The sequence below is a fragment of the Clinocottus analis genome, unplaced genomic scaffold (assembly GCF_023055335.1).
Source record: "Clinocottus analis isolate CAN_PGR_092001 unplaced genomic scaffold, fCliAna1.0.p SCAF_2, whole genome shotgun sequence".
Classification (NCBI taxonomy): Eukaryota; Metazoa; Chordata; class Actinopteri; order Perciformes; family Cottidae; genus Clinocottus; species Clinocottus analis.
The window spans coordinates 19,546,625-19,569,293 of NW_027175931.1; the positions used below are offsets into that span (position 1 = coordinate 19,546,625).

The following is a 22,669-nucleotide window of genomic DNA, read 5'->3' on the forward strand; positions in this document are numbered from 1 at the left end:
GGACCATTTTAAAAGGCTAAAAAAAACTAAAGGGACGTGGTCACTTTAAGAACCTTTGCACAGAACGGAAGTGCTACTTTCACCTCTTGAGTATTTCTATCAGGTCCAGTTTTCAGAGGAGTAGTATTTCTGATCACACTTGTTAGTGCTTCGTATTAGGTAGTAATAACTCGGTCTAAACGATGGCCTCGTACGAAGAAGTGGCTGTGCACGGATACGACGAATTCTGTCAGGCTGTATCTGAGAGAAAGGGAAAGGACATTTTCGTGTACTTCTCTGGTACTAAAGACGGCCAAGGAAAGAGCTGGTGCCCGGACTGTGTGAAAGGTAATGTCTACCTGGAATGAACCTGTATAATATATCCACTAAGTTAGATGTGTGTAAGTTACTTTCATTTGGCGTAGATGTAATGCAATGTATGATCATCTAACTGTATGGGACACACTTGTCATTATTCTAGTATTGAGATGTTCGTAACCTGCATTTCTTTGAGTGGTCTTTACTTATTTTTACATTTGGTGCATTGTTCCTCTTAGCGGAGCCAGTTGTCAGAGGGCAGATGACGCATCTTCCGGAGGGCTCTGTCTTCATCTACTGTCAAGTGGGAGAAAGGACCTAGTCAGTGTTTTACTCTTCTTTCTTTAAAGCAAAGTGTCACAAAACAAAAGCGCGGCTCACATCGGGGCTGCAACTAACACCTAAATGATCAGCTGAATCATCTGCTCTATGAAATATGATACATAACGTACTTGCTAAATTAGAATGAAATAGTACGCAGCTGACTCGGTGATGTGTTTTAAAAAACAACTAAAGCCATTTCTGTTTTTAGTTGTTTTTATGTTTGTATGTGTTTTTTTTAAATTTGTTTTTAATATGTTTGGGCTGCTCCATTAATTAATGTGTTATACCGTGTTTTTTTGTGTTTTTTTTATTATTACTGTACAGCAGTTTGTGACCTTTGTCTGTGAAATGTGCTCTATAAATAAAATTATTATTATTATTATTATTATTATTATCATCATCATCATCATCATTATTATTATTATTATTATTATTATTATTATTATTATTCAACAACATCAAATTCAAGCATGGTTTGTTGTTCAACTGGCTATTTTAGCAACTAATGGCTTCAAAATGACCTTAGGAAACTAAATCTCATTTTCATTTACATTTTAGGGAACTAACAAACTACAGAGCAAGTCACAGTGAGCTTGGTTGTAAAATATTAAAATATTACATATTTAGACAGCAAAACATCTTGTGCCACCAGAATAAATGTAATGCATATAAATAATCAACGCACCTAATAAAATAACTTTAGAGAAAAACATTGAGCTTGCAATAGTCACAGCAGAAGTGTTTCTTTAGGAAACGTTATATTTATTACATTTGATAAATGAGATATTTGACATATTCAGTCAATAATATGTATCACATGTTGACCATCTGCATGCATGGATTTGATATGGCCATAATGCTAAGACACATACAATAGAAAAAGTGGTTTTCTGTACTATGTTTGAATGATATGCTCTATAAATTACAGCACCAAATAATGCTTATTCATGGCCTTCATAATCATTTACTGCCCCTCCCCGCCCACTCTCCCCTAAAAAATGCAAATGCAGTTTCATGTTGATGAATTACATTAGCTGCCTAATAATGTTTTGTTTTTTTCATGCTTTAGTTGGAAGGATTCAACAAACGACTTCAAGAAGACACTGAAGTTGAGTGGAGTTCCCACTCTGCTGCGATATGGCACAGTAAGAATAATTTGCCTGACAATCATTATTGACATACTTACCCTGAAATGTGTTTTGCTGTAGGTGTTTTTCTGAAAAATCCATAGGAATTAGATAATAAGAGACATTATTCATGTATCATCTCGTCTCATATGAAATGTTGTATATGAAAATGTTGAAGGAGATTCATAATCTCTCCCCCCTTCCCTTGTAATCCTGTTTCAGCCTCAGAAGCTGGTGGAGGAAGAATGCTTCAAATCCGAGCTGGTGAGGATGATGTTCACTGAGGACTGAGGGATCCGCTGTTCACATCCGTCATCTCATCATTTCTTCAATGTTAAACCGTTAAATTCTCCACCATTCAATTCCAGCATTATTGACAACCATTCACATGGTACATCTCCTTCTGGGATGTGATGCAAATCAGCAACTGTGTAAGTTCACAACCAAAATAATGAGCATTCAGCGTAAGACACAGCTATTACTTTAATTCAGTACTTGAACGTCTGCAAAGAGAAACATGAGGAATGGATGTAACTCTCATATTAATTCTTCTTGGGCTGCTTTATGTGCAATCACTCAATTCTTATTTGTAATTTGAGTTTGATATGTTTCTTCAAATGTAACGCTAATCTTAAACACTCGTTGATTACTTTTTTTTATTTTATTTTGGATTTTCTTTATTGTGATCATTTTTATGTGATTATGTATGTTGCCTTGCAGTAAGATTCAAATAAAGTAACACTTGATGTTCATGATTCTTGATGTTCATGATAGCTGAAGAAAACATTCAATGTAGTGATGATTACTCCGATGAAGGCCACAAGCTTAAAATGTGCAAGTCTCTCAATGGTTTTATTCTTGACATGTTAACTAAATTGTTATTTAAACTGCAAGTTGTTCCCCTTCAATGCACCTTGGAAGTAGGTGAAGTTGTGCCAGAAAAATCTTTACTCCACTTTAACGTCTGTTCCAGCCCATGTAGTTCTCACTTGTGACCACAAGGTGGAAGCATATCCCTAGAAATAGAGGGTAATTTACCCCAGCCTTAATCTTTGTTGCATTTGCAGAAATATTTTTGCAGAGTTGCCGAATGAATAAATAAAATAATCAAATCTATCAGCACTTAATGAAATACAATTTAAACGCCAAACTCCTTTTTTTTAAATCTGAAATGTACACAAGTTTGATCATTGTCAGACTTAACCCGCACTTTCTATTCTAAACGCAGACACAAAAAAAAACAAAACCCTTGACTATCGTGATGACATGTCATGTCTGTAGCTAGAATAACCAGATGATAACCGTGATTAAAGCATACGCTTTTTTTGCTTGGTGTGTATGTGTGTGTGTGGGTGTAGGAGGGGTGGGTGGGGGGGGTTTGGGGAGGGCGACCGCTGTTGCAGTCGGGGCGATTTAAGCGGAGCGCATTCCTGCACAGCGCTCACACCGGAGGACGCGCCGCGGTGAGACGCAGACCGCAACGCCTCACAGGGGCTCACAGCTCACCGAAAACCTCAAATTGGAGGTGGGAGGAAGTGCCGGGTGTTGCACCAACACATAGCGGTCACATGTGCAGCCGCCTCGGTTGAGGGTAAACGTAGTGTGAGCGTGTGTGTGTGTGTGTGCGCGCGCGTGTGTGTGTGTGTGTGTGTGCGTGCTCGAGGAGGACCCTGTGCGCCGCGATGTCGGAGTTCCTGGTGAGTCTACTCGGGGAGCGGCTCGTCAACAGCGAGAACGCCGAAGTGGACGTGCAGTCGCTGGGCACCAAGCTCTCCCTGGTCGGGCTCTTCTTCGGGTGCAGCATGAACGCGCCGTGCAAGCAGTTCAACGGCAGCCTGTGCGAGTTTTACAGCAGGTTCAAGAAGGCGTCCGAACACAAGGACAAATTGGAAATCGTCTTCATCTCGTCCGATCAGGATCAGAAACACTGGCAGGACTTTTTGCAGGAGATGCCATGGCCTGCGTTACCTTTCAAAGACCGACACAAAAAGGTAAGATGGGGCTGTGGCGATGAAGAGGGCTGCCTGTGTTCAGTGGGCTGGGAATCAGTGAGGAAGAGCCCGTGTCTGCTACTTCTGCCCGTGCACAGGTGTACGAGGTTTATTATGGGTCCTTACATTAGTTTCCTTACATCATCACCGTGTTTATAATCAGGTTTCATCCAATCTGACTCCAATTATATTGACTAATGTCTTCTTAAAATACACCAAATTTAGTTATTAGTAACGCACACACATTCAGAAAAAAACTAATTTGATAAAGCCAGGGGTAAAAAAAATAATCTGTGAGACATCAGCGCTGTTAGCAAAGACTTATGAGCAATTTAATGAGAAATTATTTTCAAGAAAACATATTTCACCCATTTTTAATACTAACACTTTCAGCTGTGAAAAAGCCTTTGTCCTTTTTGTTCATGACTTCCTTTTTTTTTTATCAAGAATGTGGCAGACCAGACGTTCCTAACGTATTATCAGGAAACTTAATATACTTTTGATCTCTCCACTGACTAACATTTCTGTTCAAGGAATGGTTATTGGCACATATTTCAGGTTGACGTCTCAGAGCACTGGTATTTGTGCATAAACCATTATCCATGTGCCCATTCAAGGCCTTTTATTTATTTTTTGCCATCATCTCATTTATAGCTTTTACTGGTTTCCTACAACAATGCAGTGCTCGTTCAGTCCTTTGCTTTGTCCCACTTATGAAGTATATTTATATTTGTCTTATTTTTTTGTGAATTATGAGACAGCTTGAATTATATTTCTGTAATATTTAGTTTGAAAATGTAGTGGAAATACTATAGCTTTACAGTGGAAATAAACAAATAAAATTATTTTCAATTCTTTGTTGTTGTCACTAGTATCAAATTGCATTATTTATAGTGTCATACATTTGACTGTAATATAATTTAATTGTGTTTCAAATGTAAGAAAATTATTGCTAGTTTCTTTTGTTCATGGTTAAAAACCAAAAAATCACACGCAAACATAACTTATGCAAAATATAAAAATAATATACATGGTAGAGGTTTCCTTTACCAGTTAGTAAGGGATATTTACAGCTGCCTAAACATGAGGTCTTTTCAAATGTGTGTGTGTGTGTGTGTGTGTGTGTGTGTGTGTGTGTGTGTGTGTGTGTGTGTGTGTGTGTGTGTGTGTGTGTGTGTGTGTGTGTGTGTTGCAGGACGTCTGTGGGCAATCCCAGTGTTGTTCCTGCAGCACGGGTCTTTCTCTGTCACTAAATCTAAATGTAGGTACAGATGAGGCATCACTAAAGTCTGTTTTTAGCATCGTATCCACTATCCATGTAGGTGAATGCAATTGTTTTTTTCACCCAAATTTAAATGGATGCTATGGAATCAACATTACCAAAAAAATGCCAGAGGATTTTGACCCCTTTTTTTTGTTTTTTAAGCTGCAGCTAGATTCTGCTTTTTCAGAAAAAAAGAAATACCTTTCTCATGACGTACAATACGTGTTACAAACCATAGTGGCCTCAAATGTTTTATCAGCCCACATCTGGTCTTTAAAAGTCTGCATTTTGTCAGAACGGATGCATGTTTTTCGGACTCGCCACGTTTAGCCAATTCCCCCCTAAGTGCTCTTTGTGTCGGTGAGGCATGACTCGGACTGCATCATTGTCTTGTAAATTCTTTTAGCTTGCCAATGATGATTTCCGTTGCGCCTCATAATGAAGTCCAGGCGGGAATGAGGCTCAGAGATGGCAGGGGAGCTGGGGGAGAGTGATGGGGGGGGGGGGGTTGTCTTGTTGGCATTTGGGGCTGAGCACGTCCATTGCCACAGTGCAGCGATATTGTGTTTTTTTTTTTTTTTTTGGTGGAGAATGTCTGTCTGCGGCATCAACATAACCATTGTCCACACTCTTGTTGGTGGTCTATTGGCTGCCTCGGCCTTATGAGAGCACAGCAACGCTGTTGTTGTGTATCTGTGTTTTTTGCAGAGATGCACAGTTCTGGTCCAGTCTGGGCTTCCTCCAACCTCTCGGCCTATTCTCTCTCTCATCATCGCAACACAGCAGTGGGAACGCATGTGAGCATGAGCAGGAACACTATTTTATAAATGTGAGAGGCGCACAGAGCGTGTTGTTACCCCTCATCATCCACTAGTTCATGTATGATTTATGCATGTTGGCATTTCAATTATATTATAATGATACGTGTATGTATGCTGGGATGTGCACATTAATTCGTACTGCAGCCTTTGACCTGTCGAAATGGTTGGTGTTTGTCTTTTTGATGATTCATTTCCCCATTAGATATTGTTGGTTTGATTTGGTTGTAGCGCTGCTACAATTAATCAACATAAAATGAATTGGCAAGTATTGTTATTGTTCAAATGGTAATGCCAAATATGTGCTTGTTACAGCTTCTTAAATGTGATTGTTTAGATGCATTTCTGTGTCATGCATGATAGGGAAGTTAATATCGTCGGGGTTTGGACTGTTGGCAGACTAAAACGAGCATTGTGAATACATCAAAATTAGACTGTTGGGAATTTGTTAGATGTTGGTGACCATTTTCTGACAACAATGAAACAAAACATATGAATATAATGAACATAATTGTCAGTTGCAGCTGTAATTAATTGCCCATTGTGTGGGGATTTATGCGTCTTGGTTCAACACAAGGTGGTGGATGAAAATGCACACATTTGCATTTTTTTGCGGCTATAATTGGACGTGTCTACTTCAGGTGAGGGCATGAAAGTCAGCTGGCGACGAGATCGGACAACAGTCTCATTTGGCTCTAAGTAACGGAGGAACGAGAGCACTGAAGAAGTCGCGTCTGCATGTGAAGTGAACAGTCAGTGAAGAGGATCTAATGCGTGCGTGCACCATCGACGCACCTAACTGGTGACTGATGTTGACTCGGTGGGGGGGCCTTGTTGATGTTGCCGGTCTGCAGAAACAAAGTGGCCCTCTCTATTTGACTTGGTGCAAGCTGAGCGCATCCCCCCCCCCGAAGGGTGCACTTTCTCTTTCAGATCCTCGTCGCCCACCTGAGAATCGCTGACTCTACCATAACCCCTACACCCTGTACTTACTTGCCTAAATCTCATTGGAAACTGTCTCCTCCTTTCTTTTTCCTCTTCCTCTTGCAGAAAGTGTGTGTTTAATCAAGAGGGGATAATATTCTTGATTAAATACAGATTGAAAGGAAAGTCTGCTGTTGTTAACTTAAAGTCGAGACCAATCTTCATTCAATCTGTTCTCGGAAAAACAGGGTGAAAAAGTTTGTGTAATTCTCTGATGATTTTATAGCCCACATAAATAGCCCACTGGATTTAATTTAGTTATATCCTCATGTGCGTGTCTGACACGTGGGCCGGTCAGAGACTGCTTAACAGACTGAATCATGTTAGTAGTCTTTCTTAGTTTGATATTCTCTATTCTGAGAGGATATCCACGAGTGTTTGTCTCCGGTAATCCTCGAATAGCATGTTCTTAGTGAGTGGAATTCTGCTTGTTGTCTAGTGGTCGGCCCAGCTGTCTGGCAATCTCGGCTTGCTGGCAATGCCTTACATGGCCTTGTGCAGCAGGAGGGAGAGCGAGTTGTATGTAAATCAATTAAAGCCTCGGCCAACGCCATGTCAAAACCCAACTTGACTAAGAGCGAGCTGAGACCCTGCAAGAGCTGATCCTGCAACAGGAGAGTCGGATGGGGGAGGATCACATCCCGGGGAGAGAGAGGCCTCTTGTTCGAGTCCTCCTGGCCGGTGGTTCTGCTCGGCAGCGACGCTCCCAAGGGCGGGACGGTCGCTCACCCTGTTCGTAGGCAGGGTCTGAAGGGCTGCAGAGAGGGGCTGAGGGTTCAAGGGGCTGAGGGTCCAAGGGGCTTCAGAAAGGGGCTGAGGGTCCAAGGAGCTTCAGAGAGAGGCTGAGGACGTCTTCCATCAATAGGTCACTGATCTGCTGAAAACTGCAGAGCATTTAGCCCATTATCGCTTCTTGCACTGCGACAGCAGAAACGTCTTGAAAAGGAACCCTTTTATCTGCAGGTGGTAATTCCCTCCTCTTGATCTGTCCAAGTTGCTTTTGGTTTCTGTGGGACCGTGCCGTTAGATCTTTCTTCTTTCGTTCGCACAGTGTGGGTTAATAATGTCAAGAGAATGTGACTTTTTTTTTTTTTTTAGGTTTCTGTGATGTGGAACATCTGTATTTGAGAGCTTCAGAAATGTAATTATAGGATTCGGAGAGGATGTGTTTGTCACCAGGCTCTGCTCCGCATGCCGGGGCTGCAGCCTGTGGGGCCAGACGTCAGCCAGACGTCAAACTGAGGTCTTTAAGATCACCAGGTTGGTAGTAGAAGTGTCTCATCACGATACGGTTTTATAGGAATTCTTTGAACCCAGATGGCTACAATAATTGTTTATTACAGAATCTGCAGCGATACAATTTTGATTCAATTCGGTATAATTTGTCCATTTTAAGACGCTCGGGTGCATATATCAACTCACAAAAAGCAACTAGGATATGATTTGGCTTATTTCTGGGCTCTGTAGGAACGAGGTGCGCTTAGAAGATCATGGTGACGCAGGCGTGCATCTTGATGACGGACATTGATGTTTTCTCTTTCCCACAATAACATTGAATCTTATTTTTAATCCAGATCGATGTACTGCTACACAGTAGGTCTAATCATAATTCACAAAAGGTACATTTTATAAATCATTGTAAAAACCTCGAGAGCACATTGGACACGTACATACAGGAGATTAGTCTTCTAACGTGCCCTACTCCACATGAAGCAGTGAACCTCTCTTAGAGTCCTAACGGATCAAAGTACGGAGGCTTTAAGCGGCCTAATCTGAAGTGCAATAATCCTAACTTTAAGGCATTTGACTCTGGCAGATAAAATGACTAAGGAAAAAGGACACTTAACCTCAAGTTTCATGTTGTTTTAATAACATTTAAAGATGAATACCTCACCCAAGAAATGTGTCATGAGTACTTATATTTACAATATATTTTGAACACCGATTATTAATGTATTTCCTCTTCAAGTTTGTCATTGCCAAACTTAATTGTGACACATGTGTTTTCTGGTTTAATGTACAGTACGCTGGTTCGTGACCACAATAAAGGGCTTTTTACTCCACCCAGCTCGCCTCAGGCCAACAATACTCAGACGCCTTACTTGGGCAAAGGAAGTTCTGCGTGTTGGCATAATAACTAACTCCCTGTCCAAATTACATATTACGGTGTCTTCATTTCGAAGATACAAAAAACAGGAAATACCACAGACATTCATCAGGCATTTAACTGATTTATTTAGCATCTCTGAAATCTGCTCCTCAGGTATGATTGTATGTGTTTTCTTATAAAGGTTTTTTTTTGTTGTTTTTTTTGTTCCACCGGTTGTGAAATATAGATCCCTTTTTTTTTTTTTTTAGCGCCGACAGTGTAGCAACCTCGGACAACAAAGGTGTGCTATGAACACGGGTATAGTGTTGAAACGCCATGGCTTTTGCAATTTCCGACCATTTCTACATTCTATTGGGTTTAGTGTGAGCTGACCTTGTAGAAGCTCTGGCTGGAAGTGTGCATGCCTGGTCGCAGTGCTGTACTTTTAACGTGTCTCCATTGTCCTGCAGCTGCGAGGCCTTGTTGCTGTGCGCCATGTTTGACAAGAGCTTATGTAAAGAATGTGGGCAGACACCTGCTCCACTGAAGCCATTCAGGGCCAGAGGGCATGGCAACAATGTGTGCTTGAAAGCTTCTCGGGATACTTGGCAATGCCAACTGTTACATCTCGCACCAGCAAGCTTGTGTTACCGTCTTCTCTCACTGCCCATTGTGTCCTCTTTTATTGGGAGAGATGTAATATTATGAGAGGCCACAATGGAGATCTCATCAGAGGTGAAGTTCGGATGCTCGCGTTACCCAAGTGAAAGATTAGGGAACAGTCGCACTGTGTGTCTCGTTAAAAAACCCACTCCCGGGTTGCAACTCTATCTGTTTTCACTTCCGTTATCTGCTCGTCAGGAGACAACACACAATAGCTGTAAGGCTTCGACCTCCGTCTGAGTTCCAAAGACCCCTGAAGCGATACTCTGGGATTGAATTTTTCCTTCTTTGTCCCCCCCTCCACCCCCTCTTTCGCTCCGCCCGAGTCCTCCAGCTGGACCGTGCGGTTTTCAGTCAGGACTTTCCAAAGCGGAGTGACGTTAAAGATAATGGCCGTTGCTGATGTGTTCACCGCAGAGTCTCGCATTAGCTCTCGATGAGAACAACAGATGATTCCTCCGCTTGTGCACATCACCCCAAACCAGCCCATCTGCCTCGTGCTTGCCAGTCAAATCATCCAAACCAGTGCAGCATAAAGTTCAACATGGGATCACTTGCTGTTCATTTTGGACTCTACTGATGACTGCAAAGCAGCTCAGACCAAGCTTCTTTCCATGGAAAAAAAACCCAGCTGTTTGTTACTTCAATTCCTAAATCCACCATCATCTGCCATGTTTTTTCTTTCTTTCTGTCTTTTTCTAATGCTACTGCGGCCGTATCGGGGAGGTTTGCTCGTTTTCCTCAGAGCTGAGAACCCGTCGCAGGCGGGTTGTTGTGCCTGGACCCTCCCCCACTCAATCCTCCGGTCTCTAATTGCCCCACACCGCAGCTCAGCAGCCCCTTCCAACATAATAACAGCATAGCCGCCCCTGGGGCATCCTGCCATCCAGAGCTGTCTTTCCTCTTCCTTTTGTTATCTCTCCTAGATTGAATGTTGGCTCTTTTGTGATTGCCCAGTTTCCCCCCTTATCACCAGCACTGATCATACGTCTTCAGCGAAATAAAAAAGACATGGTGCTGAAAATGTTCATCTTTATCTCCGACAAGTCGATGAAACCGATCGCCTTCAGGACATCGCGACGCTGTATCAGGGATTGGCAGTGTTGATTTGACGTAAATGTGTTCATCGTATAAACATTTCTGCCGTGACAAGTTTCCCCCTCGGACGGTAACCCCTTACCTTCCATGTGACCACCCTCACTGGGGTGTTTCCATAGGTGCTCCTGTAGCTCCTGTCTGAACAGAAGCTCGCCATACAAAGAGACCCACTGTCTCATTGTGTAGCATGGTACACTGGCACCGGCCCTGCTGTCTCGCCTCCAGTTTAGCTGCTGCTGGTAGCGAGGGGACTTTTCTCTAGCAGCTGACGAGCTGTAGCTTGATTTCTTGTGTGCAAAGCTGTTATTTGTTATGCTTCCCTAACAACCAGGTTGTTGCGCTTGGTTACACTTGCATAATGTACATTGGCGATTCCCAACCACTAACCCAGGCTGTACCGCCGCAAGTCGTGGAAAGACGGCGGAGTCGCTCAACTAATTAAAAACAGAAGACTTATTGACATGTTTGTGTTTTTTGGAGGAAGATGAAGCAAAACAAGCTGGTGTGAGGAAAACAATGGATAAAGAGTTGAAATAGTTGGCTAAAAGTAAGGAATAAATCATTGTGGATGGATAGAAAACCTTATTCACAGACAAGGTTCACAGTAACAGAAGACACATTACAAGAACAAACACCAGAAAATGCCATATGAAAGAAGACAACAAGACACATAACCAACATAGAAAGATGCTAAATTTAAATCCAAAAACCACAACTAAAGGTGTTCATTAAAAAATCAAACTGCTGCCGGGACAAAAGAGCTTCTCAGTCGAACACTTTGGCATCCTGACTCGCTCACTGAATGAACTTCTGAGTCCTTTTAAAAACAGTGCCACTATGTCCAGTTTTTGCACAAAAGCATTGACCGCTCATTGCCTATAATGGGAATTTGTTTGAAGAGAAATCTCTATGTTTTAATTTGGGAACAACGACAGTATTTACTACAAGGATGCTGCTGCGGTTCTCATTGCAATGCTTAGATATTGACACATCTCTTCTATTTGTTACTAAAATTGTATTAATAAAAGAAAGTAAATTCATCTGTTTTTTTGTTTTTTTTATTAAGAATCTTTACAAATATCGTATAGTGTTTTTAAAAATAGCAGTCACATTGAGAAACACAAGTATTCTCTTCAATCAATACTTTTTACGCATCAAGATGAATCTATAATAATTTTAGAATCGCATTGAAGCCGTCTGAATTGGATCGAATGAGTCCTCTCCACTGGGAACCACTGTGTACATTAACTGCTGTGCTGTATTGTGAGGGTGGAACGATAAAGACGGAGGAAAACGAGGTAGTGGTCCTTCCCTCAAGCTCAGAGTATTTCTGCTCTGATGGGCTCTGTGGGCAGCCCACATCTTCTGATTCAACGGGATCGATTTAATGTGGGCGATGCACCTACTTATTGTCTGCCACTGTAACCACATTGTGGGATTTTGATTTTGTGGATCAAATTGTGAGACAACTTTGTGATGTATTTATTTTCCCTTCAAATACCTTAACATGTATCACGGTATACTGTATATAGATGAAGATCATCTGGTTTACATTTAGGGTTTTGTTTTTTCAACCCATCCTAAGTCTTATATAATAAGCAAGACTGTGGAAAACGAAAGTCCTAGATCACATAAGTAGAGAGGGATGAAGAGAGTAGTAGGCTGAGATATCTTCAGTATCACACTCAAGAAGGTTAAACGAGCATATTTCCCAAAATGTTGAGTTATTCCTTTTAATGAAGTATTGACAGTCGAACTGGATCGCATTTGCAATATACCAAATCTGTCACACTCTATGACAACCTGTCAGCATGCACATGCACTCACACGGTCGACAACCCCGGTCACTCAGCAACAGGCAGCCTGAAGGTGTTCACTGAGAACCACAGGAAACTGAACAATATTAAAATCCAGAAAAGCACTTTGTTTTGTTTTTTGACAGCTCAAAGAAACTTACACCAAGACTATCTATCTATCTATCTATCTATCTATCTATCTATCTATCTATCTATCTATCTATCTATCTATCTATCTATCTATCTATCTATCTATCTATCTATCTATCTATCTATCTTTTTTCTGTTTCTAGGTGGTAAATGTAAACACAGTGCTCAGTTTCTGTATTTCAGATCAGTTGGTTCTTACTGTTGCTTGAGCCTCACTTTGCGCCGAGGCAGATGTCACGTTTACAGTAAACTGTTAATCTCACACCGGACAGCGAGCCAGCTGAGGCTGTATCACGTCTGAAAGGTCGCAGACGGCTTCCATGATACGTCGTTCTCAGTTTTCATGGCTTAGCATACGAGCAAGTTGCTGAAACGTACCACGAATGTATAGGTAAGCACCCTCAAAGTATTTTTATTTTTTTTTTACCCCGTAGCTCTGCAGCCCAACGAGCTGCGTAGCTAATTTAAATGCTGTTCTTGCTAAGTTGACATGTTGCGTGAAGTAACAGTAGAGAATAATTGAGGGGAGTCTGGCTGGAGAAGACCTCATGGCCTGTAGTTGGCTCATTATATTTAATAATAACCAGAGTCACTTGGAATCATTTCCAGGCGCGCCCATCCCCTGCTCCTCCAGGAGATTGCACACAAACAAGCATTCTTGAATTTGAAACGTTTGTTATTTTTAATTCTTAAATCTCTAAATATTCAAAACCGTCTGCAGCCAGGTTAACTGAGTTTACCGCGCTGCTGTTATTTGACACCAATGTAACAGCTAGCTCCTCAGTAATTGCACATTGTGTGTGTGTGTGTGTGTGTGTGTGTGTGTGTGTGTGTACGGCCGAGTCATGTGATTCTTTAGAATACATTTGTGAGCCATTACTCAAGGTCACTGGTGGGCCAGCTAATCTGGAAAACTAATAATGTTGCTGCAGGGCTGCCAATACATTGATTTATGTTGGTGCACTACATTGACAATATAAAGCGGACTCTTTTGTTAGCAGGCTACAAAATATTCACTGGCCCTGAAAGCCTGTGGCGAAGTACCATGATAATTAATAGGTGGAGACTCTACGCCTTTGTCAGTGACGGTATGTAATAATAAGATCTATTCCGCTGTTGGCAATGCCATCACTTGTAGATTCCATATGTGATTAAAGCATCTAAATATAAAAAAATATAAGTTTAGGTTTTTTGTAGAAAAAACGAGGCCACCTTGTAGTACAATGACTACAACAACAATGTTTTTAATGCTACCTTTTGGGCGTCGTATATTTGTAAATGTCCCAATTCTACCAACATTATCTTCAACAGTAACCGTTCTGACATCTTCGAAGTAAAACATTAATGGACTCCTTAAACCTGCTCAACTAGAGCAATAACAACATCAATAATTGAGAAAAAAATAAAAAAATGTATAATTGGAAGCATTGCAACAAGCTGAAAAACAAAACATTGTCATCACGATGAGACGAACAGAGCAAAGGATTTCATATCAACACATCCTAGTCGCATGGAGCCAGCTGGCACCATCTTTATTTTCATTTTCCGCTCCGTTTTGTTCGCCACCGATTTTCTCCTTCGCTGCTAAATTCTCCACTGTGTTCACCAGCTAGTTGCTGACTTTGTATCACTTGGCTTTTCAAATTTTCGAACTGCAACACCGATAAGAGACACGGGAGGGAAAGAAAACAATTAAGATAAGCGAGAAAAGCTCTGGACCGGGGGGAGCTTTCTGCAGAGTTGGGTGATCTACGGGTTTGTCATTTCAAGCGATACCATTCACAATAAATGTTGTCATTGGATCCATGGGCCCATGTTTTTAGGGAAATACCATTTAGTGATTGTTTTTTAAATAATGACTTTACTTTGAGGCTGCGTTCTAAAATCTGCTCTCCACAAAACAGGCCATATAAAAAAAAAATGCAAACAGTAGTTCTCCAGAATGTAGCGAGTGTTGAATTCTGGCTTGTTTCTTCCCTTCAGCTTCAGCAAGTAAAGTAAACAAGCACACAACTTGACCTTGCTGCTGAGAAACACAGAGTCTGTGTAACATACCAGAGCAACAGCCCAGAGGATTCACTGATGCTTGTCCACATGGAGTTGTTGGCAATGTTGCTTGGCCGTAGCGGGGGAACTAGTCGGAATGAGGACTCGATGAAAGCCGGGTAACGCAAACCATGACGGGAAGCGAGCGTGCCGATCGTCTGAGTGAGAGGGATTGAACACAGAGTGAAGACGTAGCTTTCGGATATGGCGCGAGCGGGTGGGCGTGTGTTCTGTCTTCTGAGGCGTGCTCGTCTTCAGGTGTAACGTCCCATATTTTTTTTTTTTTTTTTTTGACATCAACTCCGCCATGTCTTCAATAAAAACCCAGCCGCACGCCTTCCACGCTCGTGTAGTTTCAATAAGGAGCGTGGTCGTCGGACGGGCCTCACACAAATCATCACACGCTTGAAGTCGTTTGAGCGAGCGGACCCCCTGCCGAGGCTGCTCTCTGGCTTAGCTCTGGCCCCGCGTTGGGGGCTAATCGCTGTTTTGATTAGTCTTTCTTTTTTTTTTTTTTTACCCAATCTGTTTGCACGGACCGCCGATCCCGCGGCCATGTTGAATGAAAGGGTTTATCAGCTTAAGCCTGTTGTAAGGCGCACGAGAGGTCTCATCTTTTCACCGTGGAACGAGAGCGGCCCTCGGACACAAGTGTCCAGGCAATTAGAGCCGCCGGGGGCCTCAAAGGGAGATTACTGGCGCGCAGAGCTGTGTGCCGGCGTCTTTCTAGTCCCGCGCATTGTTCACTCGGGCGTTGAGACACGCGATGCTCGGTGCTGGTTTCTGAAACGGCAGCAGAGGAGATAACCAGTCGCAGGGCTCTCATCTGGGGCAGATTCTTCGGAGGCAACCTAAAAAAAATGATAGACTTCAATGCTGTAAATTGTTTTCCCACTAAATGATGGCTACCAGAGTGCTTGCTTTCTAATGTAGTGGAAGTATCCACGCTTTCAGAGGAGCAACTTCCTCTTTGTTTGGTTTTTCAGACTTTCGGCATCATTTCCAGTCAGTTGCTAGTGTGAATCTATTTTGTTATCTTTGGTTTTGTTACCTGGGCTTTGTTTGGCAACATCACATCAAGGTAGCATTGTAGTGCAGTTTGCATGCTAGTTAGCTGTGTGTAAGGAACCTCAAGGTGCTAAATAAAAGTCACTGTCCCCGATTTTTGTGTTGATAAAAGTCTTTTTTTTTTGATTGACTTCTCTGTAATCACTCATTCCACGAGCCAAAACGACCTCCAAATAATATCTGGTTTGTTGATTGCCAGCAGAATGGCAGGGATTTGATTACAGATGTTGACTTTAGCCGAGCTTGTTGTGCTTTTTAGTCCAGTGTGCTACTTTGCTCAATGGTAAGTTAGCCTGACAGTCGTATTAGAAACGGTTGTTACCTCAGGTTTAACGCTACATACAGCGAGACGACAGCGCTTTACTGCTCTGCTCAATGTCTCCATTTGAGTTTTATAGGTCAGGATGCACGTCAGGGACAAAGACTGCAGAACTGAACTAACTTAATTTGTTAGGTATCTGATTTTCTGGATTAGCCAAAGCAGATGTTCCCATCTTGCTATTTTAGTCAAAGAAGGCTGATTTACACAGTACTATTCTATATTTAGTTAGATAAACATGGCAACTTCTAGGTTAAGCCATTATATCTATCAAATTAATCAGGATTATAACTCAACTTTTGCATTTGATTTCTGAATTTCATCTAACAAACTCACTAAGAGAAAGAAAAAAAACAATATAGATGTTCAGTTTACACCCACGTGTCACTTTTTAATTCCATAATGATCTCTAGTTTTATTACTTTCATGTGACGACCTTTTTTATAAAAAAAAAAAAAAGCTTGTCAAAAGATAAGAGTTGTGATACTAGCACACAAGACCTGCTTTGTGTCCTTAAAGGTTAAAGCTGAAGAACCATTCCCTTGAAGATGACCATGGAAATATAAAGTAATGTATTCACACACATTCGCTGTTTGCAACTCTGGGAAAAGGACTTGACGCTAAGGTTTTATGGTTTCCTCCTCCTGAAGGAAATGAACTATTAGAAAGCGAACCAGCTTCACGGGAAGACCCTCCTGATGTGACTCGGAGCCTCCCGGGTGTTAAATTGAGTCCAGAGACCGTGCGAGCTTAGGGAGTGGGTAAACACAGACCCTCCCTCTGCTCCACAGTTCACCAGTATGTCACTCGCCACCTGCTCATTTGACAGCACTGCTGCTCTTGGAAGCAGCAGGTGTGCTCTTCAAGTCCAGTGGTAGCAACAGCGGTCTGTGCGCTGTGGTCAGTGAGCCGGCTGTCTCTAAAGGTCGACTATACACTATGTCGGGATCATTAAGTGTGGCTGCATCAATAGCCGAGTGTTTTGTGTGCACACAGTCCCCCATATAAGCTGATGAACTGAAGCAGAAAGAAAGGCCAGATGAAGGTTTCATGTCAGGAATGTCTGTGTCTTTGTGCCAAGTCCTATACCTTTCCCTCCCTTTTTCAGCACATATAATTATGGTGTGCAGCTCGGAGGTGTATACCATCTACTCAAAGAGTGAAAGGGAATAAAACTAAAGAATCAGTGTTGCAAATAACTTTTCTTCGGTATAAATGAAACCACACTGGAAAGATAAAAGGTGATGCCCGGACCAGGAGGCCCATGCGTCTTTCTGAAGAGCGCAAAGAGGAGCTGGCTGCAGCGGGAAAAAAGCCCGACATGTGGAATAATTCTTCCCCCGTCCGCCGAGTTCTGCAGCGTGGCCAAACCCCTCGAGAAACAAAAGCATCTCCATCACTTCATCGCCTCCCTTCAACGCTTTGTTGCTCCAGGTGTCTGAGCAGTCGAGATGAACTGCAGATAGAAACCTTGTGCAAAGATACAGTTGGGAAAAGAGAGAGAGGAGGAGGGGGGAAAAAAAGAAATAGGCTGAACTTCCTGCAAGGCTCTCACAGGGGCTTTATGAAACTCTGCTTTCCCTCAGTTGGACTTCTTTAAGCTTGAGAGGCTCAGTGAGTGCGAGGAATCCTCTTGACTTTGCTGTGGTGGGAGAAAAACAAATCCAGGGAGGAATCCACCGGCGGGGTGGAGATATGCTCATAATGTTTACTGTAATTATGCTCTAATTACTGGCATCAGAGCATAATCACAAAATATGAAAGCAGTTAAACATCACGCACTAACGGGCTATTATTGATTTTTTTTTTTTTTTTTCTTTTCTCTTTTATTGAAGCCATTCCAAAGACGCAAAGCTGAAGTGACAGTTTGAAGTACATCACCATGTATATAACGCTTTGGAAGTAAATTGTGGGACCGACTGTTCTTTCTCTTCACATTGTAACGTGTTCTTCCTTTTATCCGTTCTCACAAAGTGAAAGCGGACCCAAGTTTAAAAAAAAAAAAATTAAAAACCTGGCGTGGCCTCAAAGCTCAGAACATTTCCGTGGAAAGCAGAGTTCTTGGACGGAGATAACAGATTGGTTGTCTTTTGCAGCCGGGTGGTTGTGAGTCTTTGGGTGTGTCACACACTGCCCTGGAATATTAGGTAATAACACACTGGGGTTTCTCAAGTGTGACCACTTTGAACACGAGTCTGCTGGTATCAGAGCGGTGCCGCGAACCTTGACGAAACGGAGCAAGAGTGTGTCTTATGTTGAGTCTGATATTCATTCATTAAGAGTCAGGTGAGACCTAGTCAAATATATATTTTTTTACCGTGGCTCAGTTGGTTATTATGTCTGGCTTTACGGCCTCCTGTTGAGACCATCCTTTTAATCAGGCTGCTTCCTCTTCATTGACGGTTCCTGCTTCTCATCGTCTCGACCACAGGACGTCAGAATAAGCCACGAGAGTCCGACGCGTCCCCACAACCTTTTTTTTGTTTTTCCTTTTTTGCTGAAAGACGGCGATGAAACGGAAATATGGAAGTGCTGCATTTTCAAAGATGCAAAGTCAAATCGCAGCCACTGCGTGTCATAATGTTCCATGTACAATCCCTCATATTTCCATGCTTTTGATGTGCATTCAGACTCTGCTTTGATGTCACCGGGCTGTGACTGGGAATGTAACTTCAGATTCTCGTGCAGCTATTTACGCCATACAATCACACCGCTCATTAAACAAACGTCCAGATAGCGCTTCTTTATCTGAATAACAGAAATGTGTTGCAGTCACGGTTATATAGATGCCAGAGGGAAATGTGCCGGTGGTTTGTGGGAGGTGGGGGTTTAGTGATTCAGTCAACGGTTAGTACAGTTTGTGTACTTGGCATTAAGTTTAGAGACGGGGGGTTGGGGGGGGGAGAGAAAACAAGAGCGAGGCTTCATTCACGATCCCGGCCCGCTCTCCTTGTGTTTGCCAGTGGTGGGGAGTGAGCAGCTGGAAGAGGATGCCAGCATGAGGACTGAAATAATTACTGCAGTATGCTGGCTTGGTCAACACTGTTCAGCTGCAGCTGTTTCCTTTTGCCGTTGAAAGAATTTCAAAGGATGTGATGCAGCTAAAAGATGTTTTTTTTTAAACATTTATCTTAGCACAGGGAGTCAAAACTACCTAACCGGGTTTTGCTGGTCCGTGGTGCCATGTCGGAGCTGACGCTTAAGTGCGGACAGGACCACTTCAGGGATTTATCGTCAACCTGATGGGCTCGGGCGCACACTTGTGCGCTCACACCGTTTCGCGATGTTTTTTTATAGACTACACCCCTCCTCCCCTCCCGCCTCCACTCCCGCGGCAGTGTCCTCTTCCTCCCAACACAAAGGAGAGCAGGACGAGTAAACTGGGTCAGCTTTCTCTCTCTTTATGACATGTTTGTGTTTTTCTCTTCTGCTGGCGACGACGCTCTCCTCGCTGGTCTTTAAACATTTGGATGTTTTTGTTTCTGCAGAGGTGTAAAAAGCTCCCAAAGCAGCTTTTAAACTACTATGAATCCTCAAGGCCCCCTGAAAACGTGGTTCCAACGTACTTTTCATCCCATAAATTACCATGGCTTAATACAATAAGATGAAGTTAAAGTTTGGAGTAAAGAACGTCCTCTGTCCTCGGACAATCTGCTTCATGAGGAGTGTCTGGGCTTGGTTTGAACATGTTTCATTGGCGATGGCCCGGCCACATAAGCAAACAACCCCCACAACGGTCATCCCATTTTTATTCAAATTGGCGCATGGAAAGTTTGTAACGTCTGCTTTTCCCACATGAGCCCACTTCAAAACCAGTAAGAAGAGTTTAAAAAAAAAAGAACAAAACAAACAGAAATAATCAAAACCTTCATCTTTGGCAGAGCAGTGACGTCTGTGGTCGTATACCTTGTCGTTTTATAGTCATAATCTGGTTGTGAAATATGTTTTTCAAGGTCTTTTTAATGTGTATTAACAACAGAATTTGCAGTGCTTTAATGCAAGCTCATAATCCTCGTTCATGGCCCCCAGCTCAAGGTTTTTATAATAATTGCATTCGCAGACAGGGTGGCTTTTACCTCTCGGCATCATCCTTCTGTCCAGCCTTTTCCCAGATGAGCAGCGCTCTGTCATCTCCGCCTGCCAAACGCAGCTGCTGAAAAACGGCACCACTCCAAAAGGCAATCGCTTCGGTCAAAATGATGCTAAACGGCATGCTACACTGCATCGCCCCCATGATGAGGATCTATTTTCGATGGAGCTGTGAACAGGAAAGTCATTTCAGTGATCATGCGCCTTGTGCATTAGTGTGCAGACCTGTATCTAACAGTTTCCTGTTATTCATCAGGGAGGCCAGAGTTTCTAGTTTGTTTCCAGTGTGTGCCAGTCTTCCTGCACACTTTCTCAGGCTCAAACAATAGTCCCCTCGTCGCTGGCCTCTCCTAATCCTCTTCAGTCGCCCCCCCCCCCCCCCTTCCCCTCTTTCCTCTGTCCAACCTCTCAGCTCCCTCCAAAGGCCAGACTCCCCACGGTGTCGTCAACATCCACCAATCATGCAGAGATCTGCTGCAAATTGTAAAACTTTTCTTTAGATATTTAACTGAAATGGTCGAAGTGAACATGAGGGGATGCCGACTCATAGGTAGTGTATAAGCTTGAGTGTAGGATATTTTTAAATGTATTTGTTTGCGCAGCTTGCACGTCTCACAGCTGATCAAGACCGTAGATATTGCCCCACTCCATCCCAGTGGTTTTCTTTCTTTTTTTCAAATTTTGTTTATGCCTCACGGCAGCTATAGATGGCTTCAGGATGCAGTATCTTTGTCATGCATTGTGTTCATCATCTGCTTTGTTATCGCACTCTTTTGGTCTCTGTGCTCAGATTCCACGTGGAACAGAAAGTCAAAAGTTGCTGAAAAGTATTTAGTCCCATTCCTCCTTTTGTCGCCTTTGTTCAAATACAATGAATGCCGGTCTGTGTTTGCAGGACTCAGCAGAAATACTCTTGTGTGGTTTATTTGTCCAGAGGCACTTAAAGGTTAAGCATCTCCGTATAGATGAGGCGTCCTATCACACAGGGGGGTCTGTGGAGCTTTTTATTTCCCCGTCCAAATGAGCAGACGTCTTCTCCAGATGAAACTCTGCCCCGTCTTATCGCTGAGGAGATTATTTTAGCGTCATTCAAAATGTAATTATTCACCCATTTATCCCTTTTTATGCATCAAACAGCCTTTTTTGGCTTCAATGGAATGGCAAGTGACGGGTGGTAATTGTAGATCAAGGCCGGCTGGAGGGACTGAGGGGGGGGGGGGAGCTGGCGCTAAGGCTTTTGGTGGCCGGCTGCCCCTGAACCACCGACGTGCCGCTGCCCGTGGTGGGAACTAAAAAAACGGTGCCGCTTCTGAAGTCAAAACCCTCCTCGCAAGCGTCTGCTGTGGCGGTTTGCCCCCATGCCAGCCGTACACGGGCTGCTCTTTTCATTCCGGCGCTCACGAGAAGTGATTCCTGCCCTCTGCCCCGGGCCGCCACGAGCCTCGGTGTCAATCAAGTTGAGTGAGAGCGAGCGCTGGAGGGGAGGAGGGCCTTGAAAGGCAGTGACACTCCAGGAACCCACTTCAAACTAACAATTAGAGCATGCCGATGCGTGGGCCCGATGGGCTTTTATGGAGGATACTTAGAGGAAGCCTCGCTGCTGATATGGTATTAATTATTAGCAGGTTTTTATGGCGCCGCGAGGGGAAATCCATTTCGCTTTTCCAGGTGATGCGCAGGAAGTAGTTTCAGTCTGTGGATACTGTGGGTTTGGAAGTCGCAGTTGTGGGATGTAAACGGTGTTCTTCCCGAGTACTGGAGCGGCGCCTCATCAGCTCCCACAATGCTGCTCAATATATGCAAAGCCTTCTCTTGACAGGGCTTGTTAAGCATCAATATAAACTCCTGCTCCGGAGATTTATTTCAATACGGGCCATTACCATTGATAAAGTCCCCGCTCAGCCGACTGCTCACCCCCTTTGTGACTTCACGATCCTTAAAGGAGCCACGCTCCCAATTGTCTCTACAAGCAAACAATCCAGCGTTGTCACTATTATGATCAGTTCATGAACGGCTTTGAAATGAGGGAGATGACATGCTGTTAAACATTAAATTACAGGCTAACGCGTGAGCGGCTGGAATATCAAGTTTCAACATTCAGTGGAAGGGAAATCATGACACAGTAGGAAAATACACATTCATTTGACATCCAAATCTTCATCCCACTCATTTGTTTTGTGTGTGTGTGCGTGTGAATGATCATCTTTGCAAAATATGCGGATGCAAGTGTCCGTATCTGGCTGCAGAGGTTTTACCAGCAGGTAGCCTCAAGCAAGCAGTGAAACTCATTTCAATCCATTTAATGTGCTAATACCATGCAATTTTATTTTTTCCTTCACATAAAGAATACATTATTGATGATTTAACAACAGCGCTATATAGAAATACAGACAAGAGGAGCGGTTTGTCTTCCGTTTCCACCAGTCTCTTCAAAGTATCCTTTTTCTTCTTTCTCCTCCAAATAACTCGCCTTTAGCCATATTGGTACCATGAAAGGGGTCTTTGACTGTGTTGTCGGCTTCATTTTTCACTGTTGTCAGTGCTGC

General features: G+C 42.9%; 2 protein-coding genes across 2 annotated transcripts in view; both read left to right on the top strand.

The window, feature by feature from the left end:
- The first annotated feature begins 79 nt into the window (after window positions 1–79).
- txndc17 (thioredoxin domain containing 17) lies at window positions 80–2,498 on the top strand. Its single transcript, XM_068585240.1, has 4 exons — window positions 80–327; window positions 537–618; window positions 1,691–1,766; window positions 1,971–2,498. The coding sequence occupies exons 1-4, from the start codon at window positions 183–185 to the stop codon at window positions 2,037–2,039; spliced, it is 372 nt and encodes a 123-aa protein (XP_068441341.1). The 5' UTR covers window positions 80–182; the 3' UTR covers window positions 2,040–2,498.
- Window positions 2,499–3,192: 694 nt separating this feature from the next.
- Window positions 3,193–22,669, top strand: part of nxn (nucleoredoxin) — a 54,859-nt gene continuing 35,382 nt past the window's right edge. Inside the window, exon 1 of the mRNA XM_068585019.1 lies at window positions 3,193–3,739. Coding sequence (XP_068441120.1) covers window positions 3,431–3,739 — 309 coding nt within the window. The 5' untranslated portion in view covers window positions 3,193–3,430. The remainder of the gene's footprint in view (window positions 3,740–22,669) is intronic.

What these genes read in the sequence shown, in the direction of transcription:
- txndc17 (XM_068585240.1), top strand. Translation starts at nt 183, where the DNA reads ATGGCCTCGTACGAAGAAGTGGCTGTGCACGGATACGACGAATTCTGT. An exon ending in CAAGTGGGAGAAAGGACCTA is followed by an intron (nt 619 to 1,690) that starts GTCAGTGTTTTA and finishes TTCATGCTTTAG; the next exon opens with TTGGAAGGATTCAACAAACG. An exon ending in CTCTGCTGCGATATGGCACA is followed by an intron (nt 1,767 to 1,970) that starts GTAAGAATAATT and finishes ATCCTGTTTCAG; the next exon opens with CCTCAGAAGCTGGTGGAGGA.